General features: G+C 42.2%; 1 protein-coding gene across 1 annotated transcript in view; it reads right to left on the bottom strand.

The window, feature by feature from the left end:
• LOC138548640 (uncharacterized) overlaps positions 1 to 22,270 on the bottom strand; it is a 633,569-nt gene that overhangs the window by 276,235 nt on the left and 335,064 nt on the right. The window contains exons 7-9 of the mRNA XM_069642327.1: positions 11,148 to 11,246; positions 10,685 to 10,815; positions 10,325 to 10,471 (exon numbers count right to left, since the gene is read on the bottom strand). Coding sequence (XP_069498428.1) covers positions 10,325 to 10,471; positions 10,685 to 10,815; positions 11,148 to 11,246 — 377 coding nt within the window. The remainder of the gene's footprint in view (positions 1 to 10,324; positions 10,472 to 10,684; positions 10,816 to 11,147; positions 11,247 to 22,270) is intronic.

The following is a 22,270-nucleotide window of genomic DNA, read 5'->3' on the forward strand; positions in this document are numbered from 1 at the left end:
TTAAAAGTGGCGTTAACTATGCAGCCCAGAGAGGGGCAACACACCATGTAAACTTCTTTTAAGCCTACACGTAAGCAAATTGAACACGGGTCTGCAGCCTGTTGTTCTTCGGATGCTTTTGACTACAACTCCCATGAGCCCTCCCCATTCACTTTGCTAGCTAGAGATGATTTGAAGTCCAGAGCTGAGGGGCAGAGGCGTAGACAGGGTAGGGCTTGAGCAGGCAAGGCCCACCCAAAATCTTTAAGTGCCCACTCAACACCACTGCTTGGGCATTTAAAGATGTTAATGGGACTATGTCACTGCAGGGGGCCCAACTAGATCTGCTACAGGCCCCACTTGTTAGACAATCCTGGCTATGTCTCTGCTGAGGGGATGTGGACCTTAAGTTAAAAAATCGTTAAAAAGTCTTGGGTGGAGAGGGTGGTTCGGTGGGTGAGACCCCGCTATTTCGATCAAATCCTGCAAGAGCGTGTGGTGGTAGGAAGCGCAGCAATGTCGTTTTTTTGCTTTTTGTAGGACGCCTAAAATGGGTTGGAAAAAAACAGTCTTTTTGCTAGGTGTCCTACACAAAAATGACACAGAACTGGGATTTTGTTGTCAAAGAGATCTGGACAGCCAAAGGTTGCAGAACCCTGAATTAGAAACATTACTTTGACCTTTTGATTATTAGAAGGGGATATGTATGATCGCAACAGCACTCCACCATAGTGTGCCCTGACCTCGGGCACTGCCCCTGGCACTGCCACTCTGCTCCAGTGGTTGTGCATTAAGGCTGTGCACTGCCTAGTCTCTATTAAAGCACAAGAAACCTCTTCTTAAGCTATATACTGCAGCACCTTGGGTCATCGGGGCTCTTCCGCTAGCACCAGTAACGCTCTCTAGAAACTCATGTCTGCTGACATTGGCAAATGCAAGGACGCCACTGCAAGCCCACAAGATCTACGGGAATTAAACCCATCAGAAAAATCAAACTTTTTAACGATGTCACTGTAACAACGAGTTGAGCAAAATACTTACTGTTACAGCAGCCAAGACAATTCACCTTCTTTACAAAGAAAGCGCAATGTTTTCCAGCTCATACATGTGCCTTTGAAATATTTAATGAGCCATGACCATGCGCGCTGAAGGAACAAAATAAGTCTATGGGCCTCATTACGAGTCCGGCGGTAACCAAGGGGGTAAAACCACCTGGTTACCGCCAGACTCGTATTACCATTCCGCCTCCGTGATTCCCGGAATTACCGGGGCATTACAACCCCGGTTTCCCAGGAATCACGGAGGCGGAATGCTGTTAATCCCCATTCCCATTGAGTCCTATGGGACTCAATGGGAAGGGGGATCATGGAAACACCGGCAGCATCTCGTAATGCTGCCGGTGTTTCCTCGTCCGCCTGCAGGCGGGCGGTGTTAAACCCGCCAGGTCAGACCTGCCGGGAACATCACCTCCCGCCTGCAGGAGTTGTGATCGCCCGGCATGGAAACAACGGTGGCGGCGGGTTTACCGCCACCGTTGTTTCCATACCGGGCGATTTGTAATGAGGCCCTATGTCATTAATCAGCTACTTTTTTTACACACCCTGAAAACTAGGAGACAGCGCTTTATCAATCTGTGTGTGTTTTTGACTGCATTTCTGTATTCCCAGAGGTGTGTCATGCAGCGAAAATGGAGAGAGTGAAAGAACAGTGAATGGAGAGGGAGCGGATGAGGCGTAGATCATCAGCGCCAGTCGGAGCTATCGTGCAACTACACCTTTTTTTTCCTGTGAGATACTAAGCCTGAGCCTTCCAGAGAGCAGCTTTATTTCTTTTTGTGTTCATGAGTCCCTCTTAAAACCCACCCAGGCCCCGACTTTCCACCAGAAATTTCAGCCAGCACGCTGCCCGCTTTCTATAATCGCTGCACATCAGTAGTGCATATGTTTATGGGGCGTCCTGCTCCGAGGCACCCGGAGGCAGAGGGACACCTGTCTCTTTTATGCCGCTCCCCCTTATGCATACAGGACAACCCCCCCCCCCCCAATCCCTCCCACCCCTAGAAACGGTACTGATTACAGTTTAGAGAAAACAGCAGCCCAGCGGACTGCTGGCTTCTCACAGTATTTAAGATTTTCCATCTGCAATTACCAAAACCATCTGGATTCTGAACTCTGCTTGGCACCATACAGTCCTGTGTTATTTAGTTGAGAATTTAGTTTGTAGTCCCGATTTGGATTGTTTCTTAATTAGTGCACGCTTCTCCCCACCAGACAACTCCAGTTCAGAATCTTTGCTGTTTTTTTCTTCAACTCTAAACATTTTTCTTTTTAAGGAGAACTTCAATTTATGAACTGCTTCCATTACTACACAGATGAAAGGCAGTTTAGAACCCACACCTGGGCTCTAGGTAGCAGCCTAGTGGCTTCAACCAATCAAATATCTGCCTCACCTGCTCCATCTTGGGTTGGGAGAGTCGTAGCCGTCAGATGGAAATATAGTTAAGGAAGAAAACAGCAATTCCCAAACCTTTCGCTAAGTTCTCTTCCAAGTAAGACTTCTGGGGCAAGAATACAGAAACTTTGCACTGGTGCAAGTGCAAAGTTGCACGGTATTAGCACTATTTTTAAATACACTAGGACACATTAGGAAACAATTGCACCATGACAAGTGCAGTTTGACATATTAAAAGCACGAGGCAAAAAATTGCCCTAGTGCAAAAAAGATACATTTCTGATGCATTTTTGCATCAGGGCAAAGTTTGCCCTAGTGCTAATACCATTCCGTATTACCACTAAGGCAAACTTTGCCCTGGTGCAAAAATGCAGTAGAAATGCATCTTTTTTGCACTAGGACAATTTTTGCCATGGTGCTTTTAATATGGCAAACTGCCCTTGTCATGGCGCAGTAGTTTTCTAGTGTGTGCCAGTATTTTAAAAAATAGGGCAAACTTTGCCTCAGTGCTAATGCCGTGCAACTTTGCCTTGCATTGGTGCAAAGTTTCTGTAATCTGGCCCCAGATGTTCATTTTCCTTTTCAGTCATGGCCATGACCTCCTCCTAGCTCCATCCACAAAGGAATTGTCTCATGGATGATTGGTCCCGAGGAGAGTTGCGACCCTTGAAGGAGCAAGAGAGGGTTTTTAAGGAGTGGAGTAATCCAAGCAGATTTGATGCTGTCCTGAATGATGCAGGTTTTAAAGGAGGCATTCACAAAGTCTGTGATGAATATTGATACCATGGGTGCACACCATTTCACAATTTACGGTGGGCAGGAATCACGCTTGCAGTTTGTGGGCCAGGATGCTCTCCAGGATGCTCTATAATGCCCATTTACAGAGAGTCGACATCATAGCTGTTATGATTATTGTTTTATTTTTCACTTCTTGCTGTCTTTATTTCCTATATTGTCCCACAGCACATTTGATTAATGTTGGTAATGTAAATATGTCCCTAGGTTATAACGTGAGTGAAGAAATAAAAGGGATAGCGCTTTTCCGCTTTCAGTGGGAAACGGTATTCGACCCAATTTAGAAAAAAGTACTGCAGACGATCGATATTACATAAAAAGGTAATTCGATAACTATGAATATTGATATACATTCTTGATATAGGTCAATGGAAAAGGTGAGGAGGGAGAAATCAAGTTAGAGCTGTTTTGTCTGCCCACTTATCCCATATATCATGACTGCCTCTAGAGTATTTATACCTCAAGAAGTACCTGAATGCACAGCACATTGCTTGGTACATCTTGTACTTTGCCTGACAAGGGGACAATTTCAAGAACAATCGGCCATGATAACATATGTGACAGCAGCAGACTTCCCGTACATAGATAAATATACAAAGGAGGACCACATGATGGATAATGATGAAGCATGGCTGATAGATGAAGCACCTCCCAGCAAGCTGTCAAAATATACCCTGACGACCAAACAGAGGAGAGGTCCAGATAGTGGCTCATGAAATATTAAAATGCAAGGATGCGTAGTGAGGAAAACGTAGATAGGCTGCAGTTTCAAAACATTTTTCATTGTATTCTGAAATAATATGAAATGTTTTGCATGACTTTCCCGGCTTTGTGAATTTGGGAACCACCTGCATTTTGACTCTTTTTTTAAATAAAAAAACAAACATATTCAGTCTTAAAACAGCCTAGTTTCATGTCCCTGATTGTGAGGTGGGATTGTTATTATGAGAGTAACAAATTGTTGCTAGTCTCATCTGGAAAAGAATAGACGTTCAACATTATTGTGACTGAAGGGGGATTGTATGTTCCACTACAAGCAGGACACTCCTGGGATTTGTGGGGCCAGCAGCTCCAGCAAAATTCCACCAACAACTACACAACTGCACACCAACACAATACAATCAAACACCTAACAATCATCTGTAACTCTGGACTCCCTTATGGATGCAATTAACCAGTGTGCACGACCGCAACCCCCCCTAACCTCATACCACCCATGCACCCAACACAAACACACACCTGAGGCACTGAGTCCTACCCATACTGTTACAAGAAGCAGGGCTTCTCGAACCAACTCCCACACATGTAAGGCAATGCTCACAGACACCAGTTCCTCCTGGTTATGAACCTATTCCATCATAATGTTGAACCCGGGGGGCTCTTTTACTCAAGGTAACATGTCGTACTATGGAGGGGACAGAGAATGACTTCTTAGACTAAATAACAAGACAGACTCAGGAAGTTGACAAAGGGGTATGTTTTAATGTCAATTGTCTGAAACAGGGAATACAACGGACATCAACAGACGTTAGACTGCATAATCTCAACACAGTTTATGTAAATCACACGTTTATACTAAAAATTCATCATTCATGACGTCATACTACATGGCAAACTAGAAAACCTATGTGGGACTGTGGTTGGCTCAAGGGGAACATATAATTATACTTTCTATATGGGATAGGATCGTGATTGGACATTTATAGTCAGGTGGGCACTCTTGCCCTCCCCAAGTGCAAGTCATAGTGCAAGTCATCCCTAATGGCTACTACAAACACAACATTTCATTGGCTCTCAAACTATAAGGCCTTCGTTATACAGCCTTCTACACTTGGCTGGCATGTTTGTAATCTTCTGGAATATTCGATGCTCTAGCAGCACGTAAGCTGGTACACCAGGTGTTGGTTGGTGAGCCTGACCATGTCTCCCCACCCAATTAACCCAGTATCTCTCATCACTCATGCCGTCTGAAATTCATTTTGCCTTTGTACTCGGCCTAGTAGTAACTTCTCACCTCAGGGAATAATAGGGAGTACAGGCACTCGCTATCCTAAATCTGGTTCACCATGCCCTTTGTCAATTTTCATTCTCAGCTCACATGATCAGAGACCGTGAATTAGCTCATATTCTAGCATTTAATAGTCCTTAATGAAAAAACTTGCCACTAATGATGTTCTCTCTTTGCAACTTAACATGAGATGCAGCAGCTTCTCAGTTATTGGCTGCTTTCGGTCCTTGACACCAAGCCAGGCAACCTCTTCGGTCTTGCTTTGAATTTTAACCTTTTCTTTGCTGCGACACACATAGCCTTCAATTCATTCTCATCTATGGAGACTCGCTTACTACATTTTGTCATTGAATATCCAGAACTTACATTCATGCTGGCGGCACTGCCTGCAGTCTATATACTACGTATAGCCAGCCTTAAGAATGCTTAGTCTACTTGCATTGCAGCATCTGTACAATTGTAAAATGACTTGTGTTTTCTGAAGTGCTTTTCGCTTGTGCAATCTTCATTCCGCACATAAAAGCTTACTCGATTCTTTATTTCAACACCAGTTTCTGTATTGTCTAGAGGTCTTCTTCTCCGACCATTCTCTTCTGTGTGTCACTTTTGCTTCTTGTGACGTCATTATCCTTTTTCTTCATGTTCCTTCGGGAGCTGCTTCCATTAGATCATCATTTCTCCGGGGGTACGTCATATAAGGTCTTCTTAAAGGATACCTTGTTTCAAAGACCTTCCGTGGAATTGTCACAATTACAGATATCAAACTTGGCATGACTGCTGGTTTCCAGCACACACGTAGCAGGGGGGTGGGACTTCCTGTAGATGCACTTGTCTCCTCCTCTACACTATCCTGACTAACACAACCCATCTTCTACTCTTGCAGAGCCTTGTGAGTGCCTGGGGACTGTGCTTGGGTGGTAGCGATGCACAGTGCAAATCAACATGACATAACAAGTCAGATGGGGCCTGATAGAATAAAAGGCTTATGGGGAGATTTTCAGCCTGAGCGAACATGGACCACCTTAAGGGAATACTCTGACCTCTTTAAGGGAGATGCTTAGAGACCTTTGGGAGGAATTAGCAGCATCCTGTAGAGAGAGCCTGAACTTGAGTGAGTAGGTAGAAACATTGAGTTTGAAGATTAGCAGCTTACAGGCTAGGAAGACACACCAGCCACCTAAAATTATCCATTCATTGGAGCCAATCAAACCTTATCCAGAGATAGAAAGCGATCGGTGCCATGCAGAATCCACGGCCAATCCTCTTAGTGGCATATGGCCATTCTGTTTGGCGCCATACCTTTACTAGTGCAGAGTAGTTTGGGGGGGGTTTCTAAGAAATTTCAAATTTTTGCAATGCAGTGATGCCAACTCTGCTTTCTTTGTCACTCAAGATCTTTCCACCTGGAGCTGCCATGGTCGCCTTAATGTTGCCTATGTAACTGGGGATGTGGTTTTGAGGTCCATCCTTCTAGTGACTCAGGGGAGTGCACCCTCGAATGATTTGACACTACTGAATTCAAAATTTAAGAATTTGTTTGACAGGAGTCATGTTGCACAGAGGGTGGATGGAGAACTGCACAACTCTAGCAGGGGAACAGAGATCTGGTGAGATATATCATCCATTTATAACTCCTTAGTTCTGGAATGTGCTTGGCTGCAGGAAAAGAGGGCCTCCTTATTTTCAAATGTGGGCTGAGAAACAACTTCCTGGAACCTCTAGCAGTAGTGGTAGATAGGCCTCCCTCCTGTGACTCTCCAATTTATCTGCTGATGCAAGTATGTTTCTGTTTAGTTTAAGTGGCAATCGACATAGCATAGGAACAGCCTTTCTCATAGTAAGCCCACAGGCCAGATCACTCGGAGGGAGGGCAATTGGGATGAGGGACCCTAAGTATGTTGAGCCCCAGTAAAAGTGCATGCTCTTCCATCCAGGGAGGGAGAAGTGTAAGAATAATAAATAATCTGTACTTGATTTGTCAAAGATTGGGGATTTGCTATAACAGTAAGGATTATTTTTGTTCAGAAGGGATTGGTGGAAGAAGTCGGTCAGTGGCCGGCACACAACTATTGAGGACCCATCACACATGAGAACTTCTCCTGAGGCTTATAGATTAAGGGAGGTCATTGGGAGGAGATTAATTTTAAACTTTATGATGACTGTAACTCTGAGTTATTCTGGGTATGATCTGGCTTGCTGTCCATAACCAAAGTATAATTTGGCATGGGAGGACAGTGAAAATCAAATTGATATTGTTCTCTGTAAGCTGCCTTAGTATAGAAGACCCTGGGAAGGAGATGTGGCTTCTTTGCTGAAGGAGGGATGTCTGTCACTGAGACAGGGACCTATGGAGGGCAGATCATTTACGTTTGAGTGAATCTGGGTGATCATGACTTAATTGACATTTTCCTTAACTGATCTTTGTAGAAATCCAGATCTTCCCCAATACAACATGGTGGGGAAGGGTAGGTGGAGTGACAGGCTTATGACCTGTCTTCCATGCAGTCTAGAAACCAACCAACATTCTATGACTGACTTTCATTCATCATCTGTGATGTTAGATGGTCTTGGCCTGCTCTCCTAAAGTAAAAGGTCAAAAGAGGGCCAAATCCGATTCTCATTTAGTGATATGTGCTTGCTTCATGGGATACGTTCCAGAAAGACTGGTGGGTGCAGGGAGGAGCAAAAAAGTCTGCTTGACCTCCCTTCTCTTTGGTGCCTAACAGTACTCTAATTCAGTGAACCTACTCAAAATGAGGGGGTTCTGTGAGGCAAATGCATGTAAGAGCAATTCAGAGAAACTGGAGGTAGTGCATTCTTCCTTGGGTCTTACTGAACTTGAAAGACAGTTACTGCAAGGCAAAGCGGTACATCTACAGAGACCTAAAGGTGGTACCCAAAAATAAGAAGACACACACAAGTGAAAGAACCTTAATGTCGTAAATGTAAGGAATATTGTTAGAGTACGCTAGGGCTGGACTGAAGTTATTGGAGAAAAAAGGTATTTTTTACTTTAAACAAATTTTGCTAGAGCAGAAATACACAGGGCCTTGCGTGATTTCATTATGAGAAGTCAAGTATCCAGAAAATGACGGGATAAAAACTGGCTGTAATTTAAGATGTAATTCAAGTCAGTGAGGCCATACTCATTTCCTTTAGGGATAACAACTTCCGTCTTGGATTATTAACCTCCAGATCTTCTGCTGATGCATTCAAGTACAGGTATTTATGGGTGAGGGTTAGTTCTTAGATATTCCAAGATCAGGTGTTAGGATTAACAATTGTAGTATAGTTTGTTATTTTGTCCACTTCTCCTTCTCCCACTGGTGTTGCAACTGCAGCAGGATTGTATGATGTGCTGTTAGTGGGACACTCACATCGGTCTGTGGTGCATCACACATGTATGTTTTACAGTGGCATGATGGCATATATTGGGCACAGGCAGCATGCCAATGTTGTTAGAGCATATTGCTGGAATATGTTGGAGCATAACAATAATTTACATTGGCAGCACTGGCTTATATTTACAGCACAATGCACGAATGTGTTGTGCAGTGACAATACTAGCATATTTTCTGTACAGTCAGCATGAGTGTGTCATTACAGTGGCATTACTGGCATATTATCAGGTCCAAATGAGTCGAATGCTGCAGCAACTGCTGGCTTTACAGACATATTAGTATCTAGTCTATGCATGTATGTTGGCCACTGTTGCACTCCAAACACCCTAGGGGGAAAGAGGAAGCGGGTAAAAAATTAAAACAGACACTCTTCAAAGCATCATAGTTCTGAAAAAGAGAGAACAACTGATCAGTATTCATCAACACTCATAACTCCCTATGTATCACCCTTGATTCAAACTGTACTGAAAGCCTCTGCTTGTAGCCTAGAAGATGACCCTTTTCATATCTTACACTTTGACTTCTGTGCCAAAGAAAGTGATCTCAATAATGACATTGTTTGTCACTCCACTATATGGGGTCTTTTTGATTCTTGTTCAACCTGGCTGCAAATAGGCTGCAATTGTGTCTCTCAAATAAGTCTCTTCAACATCTTCCTACCCTAACTGCCACTAATGGTCCCTCAAAAACGATGCTATTTCTTCCCCAATGCGTTTCTTTGTGAAGTTGAATTTGTGGAAGTCTGTATGATTATTTATTGGGCACTATCATCATCGGTATATTCTAATAGCGACAATACAATCGTATATTGGCCTCTCATCATTCAAAAGGACTTCACAGCAAGCGAGTCTTCCCCTGGCTTAACCATTATGACAGAATAAGAAAAAGACATGAAACCAACTCAAAACAATCACTAAATACAAAATGGGAAGAAAATGAAGCTAAGCGTACAAGAAGATGCACCATTGTTCCTAGGTTGGCAGTGTTGAGCAGACTATCTAAAAGTACCTTTGGGCGTGTCAAATCAGCTGAAGTGCTAGAATGAGATTGGTTTAGTGTGGTAGGGTGTAGCTTGTAGAAACTGGTGTATTTCACATCCAGTTGATGTAATTGAAAAGTAGAAAGAAAATCCCAGTGAAGTACCTAGGAGGCAATGGCCTCATTACGGGTACGGCGGTAACCGTACCGGTGCTACTGGTGGGTTGCCGCCAGACCCATAACTATTTATTGGCACCTGACTTCCCGGTGCCACCAGGAGATTACAACCCCGGCGGCCTGGAAAGTCAGACGCTGGTAAAATGTTGTTCCCATTCCCATAGAGTTCTACTTGACTCTATGGGAATGTGGACACAGAAGCACGGGCACTGTTGTTAACGGTGCCTGTGCTTCCGTGATGGGTCAGCCTACCGTGCCCGCTGTGCCCGGCAGGGTCAGAACTGTCGGGCAGGGCAGCTCGGACAGGCAGACCTGTAATATGTTGGTCCGGAAACAAAGACTCACAGGATTGCCGCAAGATCCAACATCTACACAATAGTGGCAGGTTTAAGATGGGAGGAGAATTAATTTTGTGCAAACTGTTATCTCTCAGACAGCTGTACTTCAAACCACTCCAGTAAATCCCTACTCACTGTCTCTGCCAGCAGCTAGGTTAGTAGGCAATACATCATGGTTTACCAAAAGTCATACGTACCTTTATCAAGCTAAAGGTTCTCTCCAGAGGCATGCTGCTCTGCAGACTAAATATTTCTTTGGACACCCTGGACAGCTCCAACTCCAGCTGGTCTGGCGGAAGCAAATTCGCCATGTGGCCCTGAGTTAGCAGCACCTGCTCACGTATCTATGAGAAGTAACACAGAAGAAATTACATTTCTCTAACAAAGTTGAACGACCTAAAGAGTACCTTGACATTCACTGGGTAATTTCCAAGCATATGCTTGGGACACGTTTTCCTTAATCTTTGGATGCACAAGTGGCACACACAAAAAACAAATTGAATGAGGTTTTAAGAGAGCACACAGGCATGCTATGGCTTCCTGAAATAAAAACTCACCCTGTACTCTTCCTTAGTGCAGCTACAAGGGGCATCAATGTATGCTTTGCAGACAAAGTATCCCTTCAGAAACTGTGGGATTAATTCTTTTTCTGTTGTTTGGGCAAACGACATGGTCAAGATTTCAAACACTGCAAGGAACGGAAAAGCATATTGCCATCATGGGTGCTATCACAATATGATGTGTGTTTTCTCAATTTGCTAACCCCAGTTCAATGCAGAATGTTTAATGTTAGATAGAATAAACACAGAACCCAATTGGTTTACAGAAAACAAAAAAATTATTCATTTTCTGGAGACACCTTGTGGGAATCATTTCAATTTCCTCCTGAAAATGATACATCTTAGTTGACTTTGATAGTATTCTGCTCCAAACTCACAAATGTATTTTATACACCCTCACAATTTCTGCACGTAACCATCTCCTGTCTCACCAGACAGAAGATCTGCCTTTTTTACTCACCACGACTGAACCACAAACGATGGATGAAATTTTTAGTCCTCTCCATCACTGGGAGAAATTTTGTCAGAATGTATTTCAAGTCCGCTCCCATTTTTGTCGCTGCAAAAGAGGGAAGAAAGCATTGAACTGAGACAGGAAGCACAATAGAAGTACATAGCACCTTACATTTCCCTTCTCCTTTCTAGACATAATGTAAGGACTCTGTGGTGCATATGGTGTCTGTCTGGTCTACAACTACTACTACCTTCTCCAGTTGGTGGTTCACTGAAGACCTCCCTTAACTGAACCATATAAGCTCTCAGACAACATGCTCATAACATTTGTGCCATCACGCAAGTAATCTGCACTAGTGCCGTGGGCATGCTTCCTTTTCAAGTTTGTGGAATTATCTTGAAAACGTTGTGTAGCTCCAGGTTTTATGTCCCTGTCCTGGGTGTGCACAATATTAAAATTACCCCGTGCCAGTTATATACCACACTGTAACCATGCCAGCATTGCAGACCAGCTGTTTCGGTGAGGCGTTAAGTAGCCTGCAAATAAATATCCACTTTCTGTAGTCTCTGCACCATTTATCTTCTACTTTAGGCCTCACCAAGGAACATGCTTGCTCCAACGGCTCTTTGGGTTTGCCATTTACACCCCTGCATTACCATTACAGGAGAGCCCTGGGATTTGCCTATCAGAATGACCTATCACAATACCGTATCTTGAAGGATGATTCCCGAATGTAAGCATGCCAAGCATTATTATTGGTAAACTCTGCTGTCCACAGCAATTCAACCCATGAGTCTTATGATGCATCCAGGAAGAGCATGTGCCAAAAGGGAGAGGTAAATTAAAATCTGGGGTCACTAATAAACAGTGGCAGAAGCCCATGATGGCCTACCTTCTGGGTCGTGTTTATCGTTTTCAGCTGATCACCTCAAACAACTAATTACATGACCCTCCTAATTAGGCAGTACTTCTCCATATAGTGTTCACACCACTCAGAAATAGAATAATTTGATTAGGAAAGCTAAATCGAAATAATTTAGTTATTAAGTACATGGTACACTGAAGTTGGAATATTGGAAAGCGAAAATTATTTCTGAGAAGAAAACATTTAAATTAGTTAAGTCATGTGGGTAATCGTTCATGATACTGATTGATCTTGATTACAAAGACTGCTAAGAGACTGCATGAGGTTGAAGTAAAACATTTAGATGAATTGACTAAAACGTTTTTGGTAAAGCAACTTCTAGCTAACACTAAATAAATGTTGGAAGACATGGATGAAAGAAATCACTCTTTTTAAACAGTTGAATATGAGTAAGAAGATTGGCAAACTTGAAGATATTAGTAATTTTAACAAAGAGTCAGTATATCCCTATTCGATACTTGGATGTCATAGAGGAAAGCAGATTCAACATCTTATGGATCTCAGTCTAAATGATCGTGCACACAAAAATACAATACATTTCCAGATTAGCCAGGGAGTAGTAGATCAGACAAAGATTGTTGTAGAGATCAAGTAGGTCCCTCTGCCATCCAATATCATATTGGTCAACAGAGTGGCAACATTTTTTTCCAAGAGGAGGCCCCAAAAGTTGAAGAGGGAATTACAATATCCCTTTAAGCAATATCATGACCCGTCAGTGATGCGGCAGCAAAAAATATAATGGATCCAATAACTGCACCTATTGTTAATCTACTGTCTAAGATACTAACAGAAGAGGAAAATAGTCTACTTAATGAAGGGTTTTCTTTTGTTCCCAATAGGTGTACCAAAATGTTTATTGTTATGTCAGAGATCAATACATTTTTTCAAAGGAGTACGCTAAGAAAATGTTTCATGGGCACTGTGTCAGGTTTCCTTCTCTTATTCAAGTTTCCTTTTTATTATTTATCCTTTTCAGATTAGCTTTGTGTGGGTGGGAAGTTTTCCATTATAGTTGGTTAGGCCTTAACTTGCTGATTCAGAATCCTGGTTCTGACCCAAGGCAAGATGGAGCCTCACAGTGACAGCTCTGATTGGCTAGAAGACAATGCTGAACAACAATGAACATTCTAAACTGTCACTCTGTGCCTTTCATCATCAAAACCCCATCTGAGAGGACGTGTTTAGTGGCTGTTCCTGCTTTAGTCTTAGGCCTGGTGGATTTTATCCTTCAGATCTCAGCAGTTGAGCGGCTACTTTCTTGGGGGTTACAGGAGAAGTCATCAGCTGGCAGGAATTCGTTTTTGAAGATAGGAAAAGCAGGAAATCTTTGTGAATTCGCTCAGGAGATAAGTGACTTTATTTTTACTGTAAATCTGTTCATCTTAATAACATTCTCCTTGAAAATTCGTTAAAAGTAGTGTTTCTACTAAAACTATTGAACTCCCGGAGTGCGCTTGTGTTTCCAGTGCGGTGTTCCTTAGCGCGAGATTTTGACTGTCGCGTGCGAATTCAAGTGAGCGCGTGTTTTCTAGCGTGTGTATTCCGAGCGCGAGTAGATGTTGGTCTCGTGCAATTTTAAACGCGCGAGTGTTTTATAGCGCGGGTGATCCTTTGCGCGAAAAGCTATACGCTGCGTGTGAACTAAAGAGCGCGTGCGATTTCATAGCGCGGGTGATCCTTAGCGCGAGAAACTATACGCTGCGTGAGAACTACAAAGCGCGTGTGAAATACAAAGCGCGTGTGATTTTTAGCGCGGGTCTTCAAAGCGCGAGTATCTGTTCGTCGCGTGCCATGTGAGTGCGCGTGTATTTCCTAGCGCGAGTGTTTCTTCGTGTGAGTATCAATTCGTCGCGTATGGAACAAGGATCGCGTGTGTTTTTTCCAGCGCGAGGATTTTGCGCGTGAGAATCACTTCGTCGCGTTTGAACTCAATAGCGCGGGTGTTTTTATTTCGCGTGTCTCGCAAGAGAACATTATTGCGCGTGTGGACTATTGCGCGTGTGGATTATAGCGCATGTGGATTATTGCGCGTGTGGATTTTTGCGCGTGTGGATTATTTTGATCGCGCGTCTTCATCCGTTTGCGCGTGTTCTTCAACCAGGAAGATTTCTATGTGAAGTTCATCGATAATTTAAATGGAAATAACCTGCGTGTGCATTTAGCACGTGTTTCCTCTTTCTTCAAGGATTCAAAGACTCAAGATAATTATAAATAGTTTGAAAAGTTTTGAAATGACAAGAAAGAATATTTTAAAGACAATCTAATTGTACTACCAGTGCATGTTGGAAAAAAGACAAACAAAGAACTAAGACTTCCAGTTTGCCTAATGTAAGAAGTTGCTGTGAATTTCAAGTATCTCAAGTAAGAGAGATTTTCAGCTTCTTATCCGCTTCTCTAAGAAATTTCAAGAGAAGAACCAGGTATGATTCTTAATTATTAGTTAAGGATTAATGTCTTCCCATTCATAAGGTTAAGTAAGTGAATTAAGGAAGTGTATATGCTATTCTTTATCCTCTGCAGGTTCAGCACTGATTAGCCTTGACGCAGTCTGCCTGGTGTTGTTTTGTTATCCCATTCCCCCTTTCCCTTTGGGGTGTAGTTTACAGAGCTGAATTGAAAACTAGTTCTGGGAAATACATCTCAGGGGGATTGTCGGGGGTTCAGCAGCTTCCACGGATACAGGACCTCTCAGCCTGACACACTGAATCTGTTGATTCAGAAAGTAATGTGCCTTGTGCACCATCTGCATTTTATCCACCTGACTCCTTGGCCCCTCCTGAAATCAATACTTTTGAAAATAGAGCCCTCCATTCTGTTAAAACTATTTTGAAATAAAAACCAAGGTTGTGGTAAAATCTGACTCGAGGTGAACACATAGCACTATGTAAACTGGAAAATGATCTGAACATTACAATTTAGCTGGCAGATAAATGTGGTGGGATTGTGATCATGAATACCACTGATTAACAACTGGAGATTGCTAATCAGTTGAAGAATTGTACTTAATATCAATTATTGGAAAAAGATTCCTCTTCCAAAATACAAGCAGAGATTGCAACATTGGTTGATCATGCTTTTGAGGAAGGATGGATTGATGTGAAAGAGAAGGCTCTCCTTACGAAACAAGCAGTCGTTTACCCATTTTGTACCTTGCCCAAAATCCATGAAAATGTACATCACCCTCCTGGATGCCCCATTGTTTCCAGCATTAACTCTCTCCTAGCATTATTGACCAGGTTTATTGATCATTTGTTGAGCCCATATGTATAGCAAATACCCTCATTTGTATGAGATGCTCTGCAGATAATTAATGAGAAAGAAGGGATAACATTTGATTCCGCCAGAGAGTTTTTAGTGAGCTGGGATGTGGAATTACTATATTCAAAGATTCTTCACGATGAAGCCTTGATAATCCTTGAAGAAGTCTTGTATTCTAGGAGAAGTCAGCTTGAGTACTGACATGCTATTTAGCATCCCTGGCGAAACTGGCATAACAAAGAACTTCTTTCTATTTAAATCTGACTTTTATGCACAAATAAAAGGTCCAGCTATGGGCGGTATGGTTGCCCCTAGTGTGAACAATGTATATGGGGCCACAATTGATGGATGCACCATTTATGCGGAAACAAATCTGTTAAAAAAGAACCTACAGATACATCAACATTATAGAGATGATATTCTATGTGTGGGGTGTGGTTCTGAATCTGATATGAATGATTCCTTTTAAATGGTTGAACACAAAAAGCAGTCCTTTTTGAATTTACAATGAATAACCTTAGGCTTCAAATCCCATTTTTGGAATCCATTAATTAGGGTTAATGATGGAAAATAATACTCTACATTGTGCACTAAAGATATGGATAAAAGAATCTCTATTACAATAAGATAGTTATCGTCCCTATGAGTCAAAAGAAAACATTTTCTATGGGCAATTTTTAAGGATTAGGAGAAACTGTGGCCTTAAGCCACATTTTGAGTATCGTGCTGGTGCAATGACTAGAAAACATAAACAGATGGGGTATCCATCTAGAATAATTAGACAAGAAAAAAATGGGTTTGGTATATCCCCTTGGTTCTCCTAAAAAAGAAACTGCAACAGATAGAATGCTGTTTTCTAATTCACTGTCAAATACAGTTAAGAAGACCTTTAGACATAATGGGCTCCTTATCGAGGATATTTTGGATACAGATCAACCTCTTTTTGCCTTTAAAAAAGGCAAACATGTATGTCAATCTAAAAAACCTGTGGAAATCAAGATACCCTGTCACCTCAAAATAGGCTATGGAATTTGCCTCCAGTTTAAGGACATTATTCATGTGCTACTTGTTCCATCTGCAGGTTGATTGCAAATGAGAAAACATTCCCACATGCTCAAAATATTAAGAGGTTAGAATTTGTTTCACATATTCAATCATCTTTTATTTAAACTGCCCATGCAATTTATATTATGTGAGAAAGAATTAGGGATATTACTGTACATTCAAAACTGAGGCCCATTCTTTTTAACTTAGAACAGTCTAGAAGATGGCATTAAGTTGGGTATTGTGGGCAGGGTACAACTAACTAAGGGAGATGGGGAGAATCATTGGCTCTTGATTGCTGTCCATTTAGATTTGTTTCTAGATGGATACCAATCATGGAGTTAAGCAGAAGATGACATTAAGTTGGTTATTGTGAGCAAGATCCAATTAAATAGCAGAAGAGGTGATGCAGATACACTCCTTACAACTATAGAACAGTATTGGATTTTGAACCAAAATTCGAGAGACATTGGTATGAAGGAGAAGGAGAAAAAGCAATGGCGCCTTAAACTTATGAGGACTAGAAAGGAAGATGTTTAAGATACTGTCTATTGAATGGTGGCAGGACTGAAAAGAGCATTGGTCCTTGAGAGCTGTGCAATTAGATTTGTTTCTGGATGACTACCAGGGGCTGGACCAGAAAGAGCACATAGCATGAAGTGTTGTCCAATGAGAGTAATTTGTAGGTGGCAACAAATCTGCTTGTTAGAACTCGCTCCAAATAGAATCTCCCCGTTTGAGATTTTGACCTGTGATAGAGTACGTCCATTTGTTCTGTGGGTTAACATAAGCTAAACAGCTAGATTGATTATGTGACCCTATATTTGAAAATACATTATCGCTATCAAGGCAACAACATATATAACTGTTAAAAATATAGCTGTAATTTTAGGAATATCTGAAAGGTATTAAAATAGCACATTGTTTTAAGAAGTCAGGCACAATAAGCACCCTTAATATGTGTTGATGAAGAGATGAGGTTATTGTTATAATTGTTATACTAAAGAAAAAAGAATATTTGAAATTAGTTAGATGAACTGTTTTAAATATGTATATATGGATATAGAGACAATGTATAATATTGTGTTCAATTTCTTTATAAATTGTGTTTCAGTGATGTTGTCGATGGATAGTCGAGGCAAATATGAAGTACTCATTACAGTCCATTTCAGTTTCTATTTCAATTGTAGTCACCCTGCTGAGGGGGATTGTAAAAGGACTATTACTGAAACATGTACTTATATATTTCAGTGCTTCACAGAGAAAGGTCTGAAGTTATTTTGCAGATGGAGTTATATGTAGTTATGTGTATTCACTGTTGAGCAGATCAGACCAATATGGTATCTGCAAGCTCTTACCCAGTACAGTTTATAGTAATTTTATTATATGGAGATCATTTTCTGTATTAACTGTGTATGTTGGTCATTGTAATTGCGTGTACAATGTGGTTGTTAATATGGTGAAACGGTTCATGTCCTCAGCCATATTCTTACCTCTCCTATCTCAGTTTCTGATTTTGCTAATTATTTTATTTCTAAAGTCAGCCTTCTCTGGGCATCTTTTTCACCCGGTTGATCTTCAGCTCCTCCAAACTATCATCTTCCCTCTCCACTCTTAATAATGTCTTCTTTTTCTCCATGTTCAGAGTCTGAGGTTGCTAGCTACCTGGCTCAAGCTCATGTCACTGCTTCTCCTTCTGATCCGCCGCCTTCAGTCTTGATGTCGAAGTCTATATTTTGCTTCTTCCTTATCTGACTGTGATGTGCAACACTTCTTTAGTCTCTGCTAGATTTCCAACTGAAGCATGCCTGAATTCTAACCATACTGAAAAATCCATCTCTTGACCCCGTGCCTTCCTCAAATTTCTGGCTCGCTGTGCGCAGTCAGGTGGGGAGAGCTGCAGCCCTGAAGGCTGCTTGTGCTACTGAGGCCTAGATTATTATGTTCAAAATGGAGTCTAGGTGTACACAAAATGGATTAAATCTGATTCAAACTCTCCTGTGTACAAATGTGCCACATTTAAGGTTTGGTATGTCCAAAACTATAGTTTATTTCCACATATATTTCTGAAATGGCCTTGAATTGCTGCCCTTTCTGGTAACACGTGTTTCGGCAAAATAAAATGCCTTTCTCAAACCAGGGCTGTTTCCTTGATCAATTGTATAAATGTGGCACATTTGTACGCAAGAGAGTTTGAATCAGATTTAATCCATTTTGTGATACACCTAGACTCCGTTTTGAACATAATAATCTAGGCCTCAGTAGCACAAGCGGCCTTCAGGGCTGCAGCTCTCCCCACATGACCGCGCACAGCGAGCCAGCACTTCCCTCACCCTCCTCCCCATGGCGGCTGAACGGAAGGCCTGTTCTCACTGGAGACTAGGCACGAACAAGCTACATTACAAACTCTGTATCTTTCACCTTTCGCAGTACATCATTGACCTGACCTGATGATGACTGGACCAAAGCTGGGGTCTGAGAAAAACAAAGCTGCCTCTATAAAACTTGTCCTGTCCTCTCGCAGGCCCCCGCATCTATAGTATATGTTGTGAATAACCCCCAATCTTGTTCCCCGTTTAAAGTGCCAGACATGTATGCTAAACCCGTGTGCCACCCAGTTTCACCCATGCTGCTAAGCCATCTGTAAGGACGATGAATTAGCCACAAGTCCATGAGATTTATTGTTCATATTGAAATGAGACGGCCCTCTCCCGTCCCAGAGCACCCACACGTGAAGTTATAAAATATATGTATATTCGAACCTGCCATTACTAATCAAGGATTATTGTTGCTGCACAATATTTAAAAGCAATGCGTGATATCCCTATGTACTCTATGATTTCCTAAAAATATACAAGTTCATAAGTAGACAATTAAGTGTTGTGATATGTACAGGTTTTTAAGTTAATGAGTGCCGCCCATATTAATAGAGTGTCATTTGAAGTATTTGTTTATTCTTTGAGCATTATGTTACACAAATCAGATTATAAGCAGAATGTTGCAGACTCTTTCCTATGCTAATTCATATGCCAACCTGTTTCTACCTCAGTGTTTAATGCCAGCCTCTTTTGTGTGTCCCGCACCCAGATGTAAAACTTTTAGCCCTGTGAATGATGTGATGCTAACAAGACCTTTGTTGATAGAAGTTATTTTTGCAAACATGGTACTCATGATATACAAAAATGTGTAATACGTATAATGTTCATAAGCTCGCATGATCTTCTATATATATGAAATTATACTGGCATAATCCTGTCTCTCATTTATAATGATGTGCATGTAACACTATAACGTAGTCACGCGAGAAGCCACAGGGCCATCTCTCCCTTCCCATGCAGTGCCACTTACTCAGCCGCCACCTCCCGCCCACTTCAGGCTGGGCTAACAATTGAAGGCGCTTGTTTTACTGCTGTTGGTATAACACAGATATACCTCCTCACCTTCCTGCTGAACCCGCCTGCTGAACACGATAGCACCATAAAACCACTGTGTACCTCCATGCTCTGGTTAAAAGAATTATGGGCAGTAAGGCCCCACATCCCACCGCCTTTTGATGTACCAGCTATGTGCCCCCTGACCCGATAGTATTCTAGTTCACCCTAACCTCAACTGACCATGGTGGCAGTTTATTCACTCTTGTACTAACATACTATAAAGATGTCTCCTACTAAATCTAACAAAGCAGAATCATAAAGGTATCCTGAGACATGCCCCCTGATAAGGCACCTGACAAGGTACCTGCACTCATGAAGCTGCCCTTTTTGAATAATGTTTTTTATGATGATCCATTGAGAGCACCGAGAGTTATGTGCTATTTCTCTTGTGATGTTGGATTAACAATTTGTAGGATTTATAAAACAATTTGAAGCAGAAGTTAACAATGAATGTGTATGTGTGGCCATAAGGGCAAAATGTTAGTGCAGCCAAGATGTATCAACTCAAACAGCTCCTGACCTGGTGCTCCACCCTGAAGAGCCCAGCTGACCCGTGCACCCCGCACTGGCACCACGTGTAACTCCGCCAATCCCAGAGTGCCGGACCTACAGATTACATAGTATCTAGACTTCACCATCCAATCCCCACAATTTATGTGCCCCCTATAGCTTACGTCATCTATGACACGATTCTGTAATAAATGTGAATGTTTTACTGATGTTTGGCAGAGCGCTCTCAGAGTTTGCAGAGTTCTCTGCTTGCCCTATATTGGTTTGGATAGAACTTTTAACTTCACCCACACTTGGTCTTGGTCTCATTCCCATCTGGGGTGTGCCCATTATTGACTATCATTGTGGAGTTTTAAATGCCTTTTTGGGGGATGCTCACTTTCAGGTGTGTGGGGACTGGAAGAAATTCACTAACAATGTTTGATACTGTGTCTAAGGGACATGCTAAAGAAAACTACATAAGGGATCAGAAGGTGGAGCAGTCTTCAAGAAGGAGGCTACGAAACCTAGCAGTGGAACAGACACTTTAGAACACGTTTTAAAGAAAGAGGTCAGTGTATTAGAGGAGAAAATATTGATGGGTATGAAATCAATAAGTAGGCGAGACAGCTTGAATACCATTCTACAAGAATTGGAAGACATTGTGATACAAGTCGAGGGACCCACTGATTCAGTCTGTGGGAAGGGTAATTGTGAAATAAGTTGAAGTGATAGGAATGGTGTGAACCAAAGAACGACCACTGTGAAGGCTAACGCCCCATCCATTACAAGAGCCAATTAAGAACCTCTCAAAGACTTTTTGTTTGAAAGAGACCTATCCTGAGTATACCTATGGAAAAAGGCTAAGTATTAAAGAGAATCAGACTCTCAACATTCAAGAAGCCCTTATGAGGTTAGAGAAGAAACTGAACTTGGCTCTGAGTTGTAAGCACAAGAGTAGGTGGGGCTGAGGACTGGTACCTAAGGCTAAAAATGTTCCCCCCCAAAGTGAAGGCAGAATTGTGGCTTCTAAAGACATACTTACTTCTGAGAGGGGCAATTACTTTCTGGCCTGCTTGGTAAAGGCGGAATTGCCACAATAAAAAAGGTCAATCGGATACAAATTTCTAATATTATCTGCCCATCATTGTCATTGTTCTCAAACAGCTCATCATCCATCACTTCCTTTAATTGTACTATTGGATCTAGACAGAGCACTGTGCGTTACTCACATCCATCAATTCCTAGCATGACAACCCTCTTGTCAGAGACAAACAATCCCTGTAAATCCAGCGACAATATTCTTCCTGCCACCACCTCAGGTTACACAACTGGACGAAATATGAAATCTGTGGGCACTCGCCATCAGTGTTTAGCAATCTGAGGCCCCACCTCCATGAGCCCAGTAAATACCATAAATGAACATGTCCGGCTCCATGAGAGTCCTGCGGACCACCACCAGCCATGTCAGGTGTGTATTATCAACATTGCTCTTATTTCGCACATCCCAGGCATGAATCAACTATACAGCGATCTGTAAATGATATTGGGCCTCATTACGACCCAGGCGCTAATGGGTTAACGGCGCCGTAAAAGGCTGCTGCGCCGTTAACCTATTAGCGCCTAATTACGAGGTCCCTTTGCGGGACCCGACCTTAACGGCTGGTGTAGACCAGCCGTTAAAGTAGGGACCCGCAAAGGGAACTTGGTGCTAATTACGGTGCCGCAATTTGCGGCACCGTACTTAGCGCCTTCCCCATTCCCATTGAGACCTACGGGCAAAAATGGGGATGGGGAAGGGCCATGGAGGAAGGGGGAATTACCGCCCCGCCAACCTTGTAATGGGGTGGTAATTCTCCCTTTCTCCATGGCGGAGTCGGTAACTTACCGGCATGAACCATGGTGCTGGTAGCACTATGGTCTTCCGCCAGGGTCGTAATGAGGCCCATTGTTATGTTTCATTTGCTGAGCAAGTCCCT

The sequence above is a fragment of the Ambystoma mexicanum genome, chromosome 1p (genome assembly GCF_040938575.1).
Source record: "Ambystoma mexicanum isolate Mex_15411 chromosome 1p, UKY_AmexF1_1, whole genome shotgun sequence".
Classification (NCBI taxonomy): Eukaryota; Metazoa; Chordata; class Amphibia; order Caudata; family Ambystomatidae; genus Ambystoma; species Ambystoma mexicanum.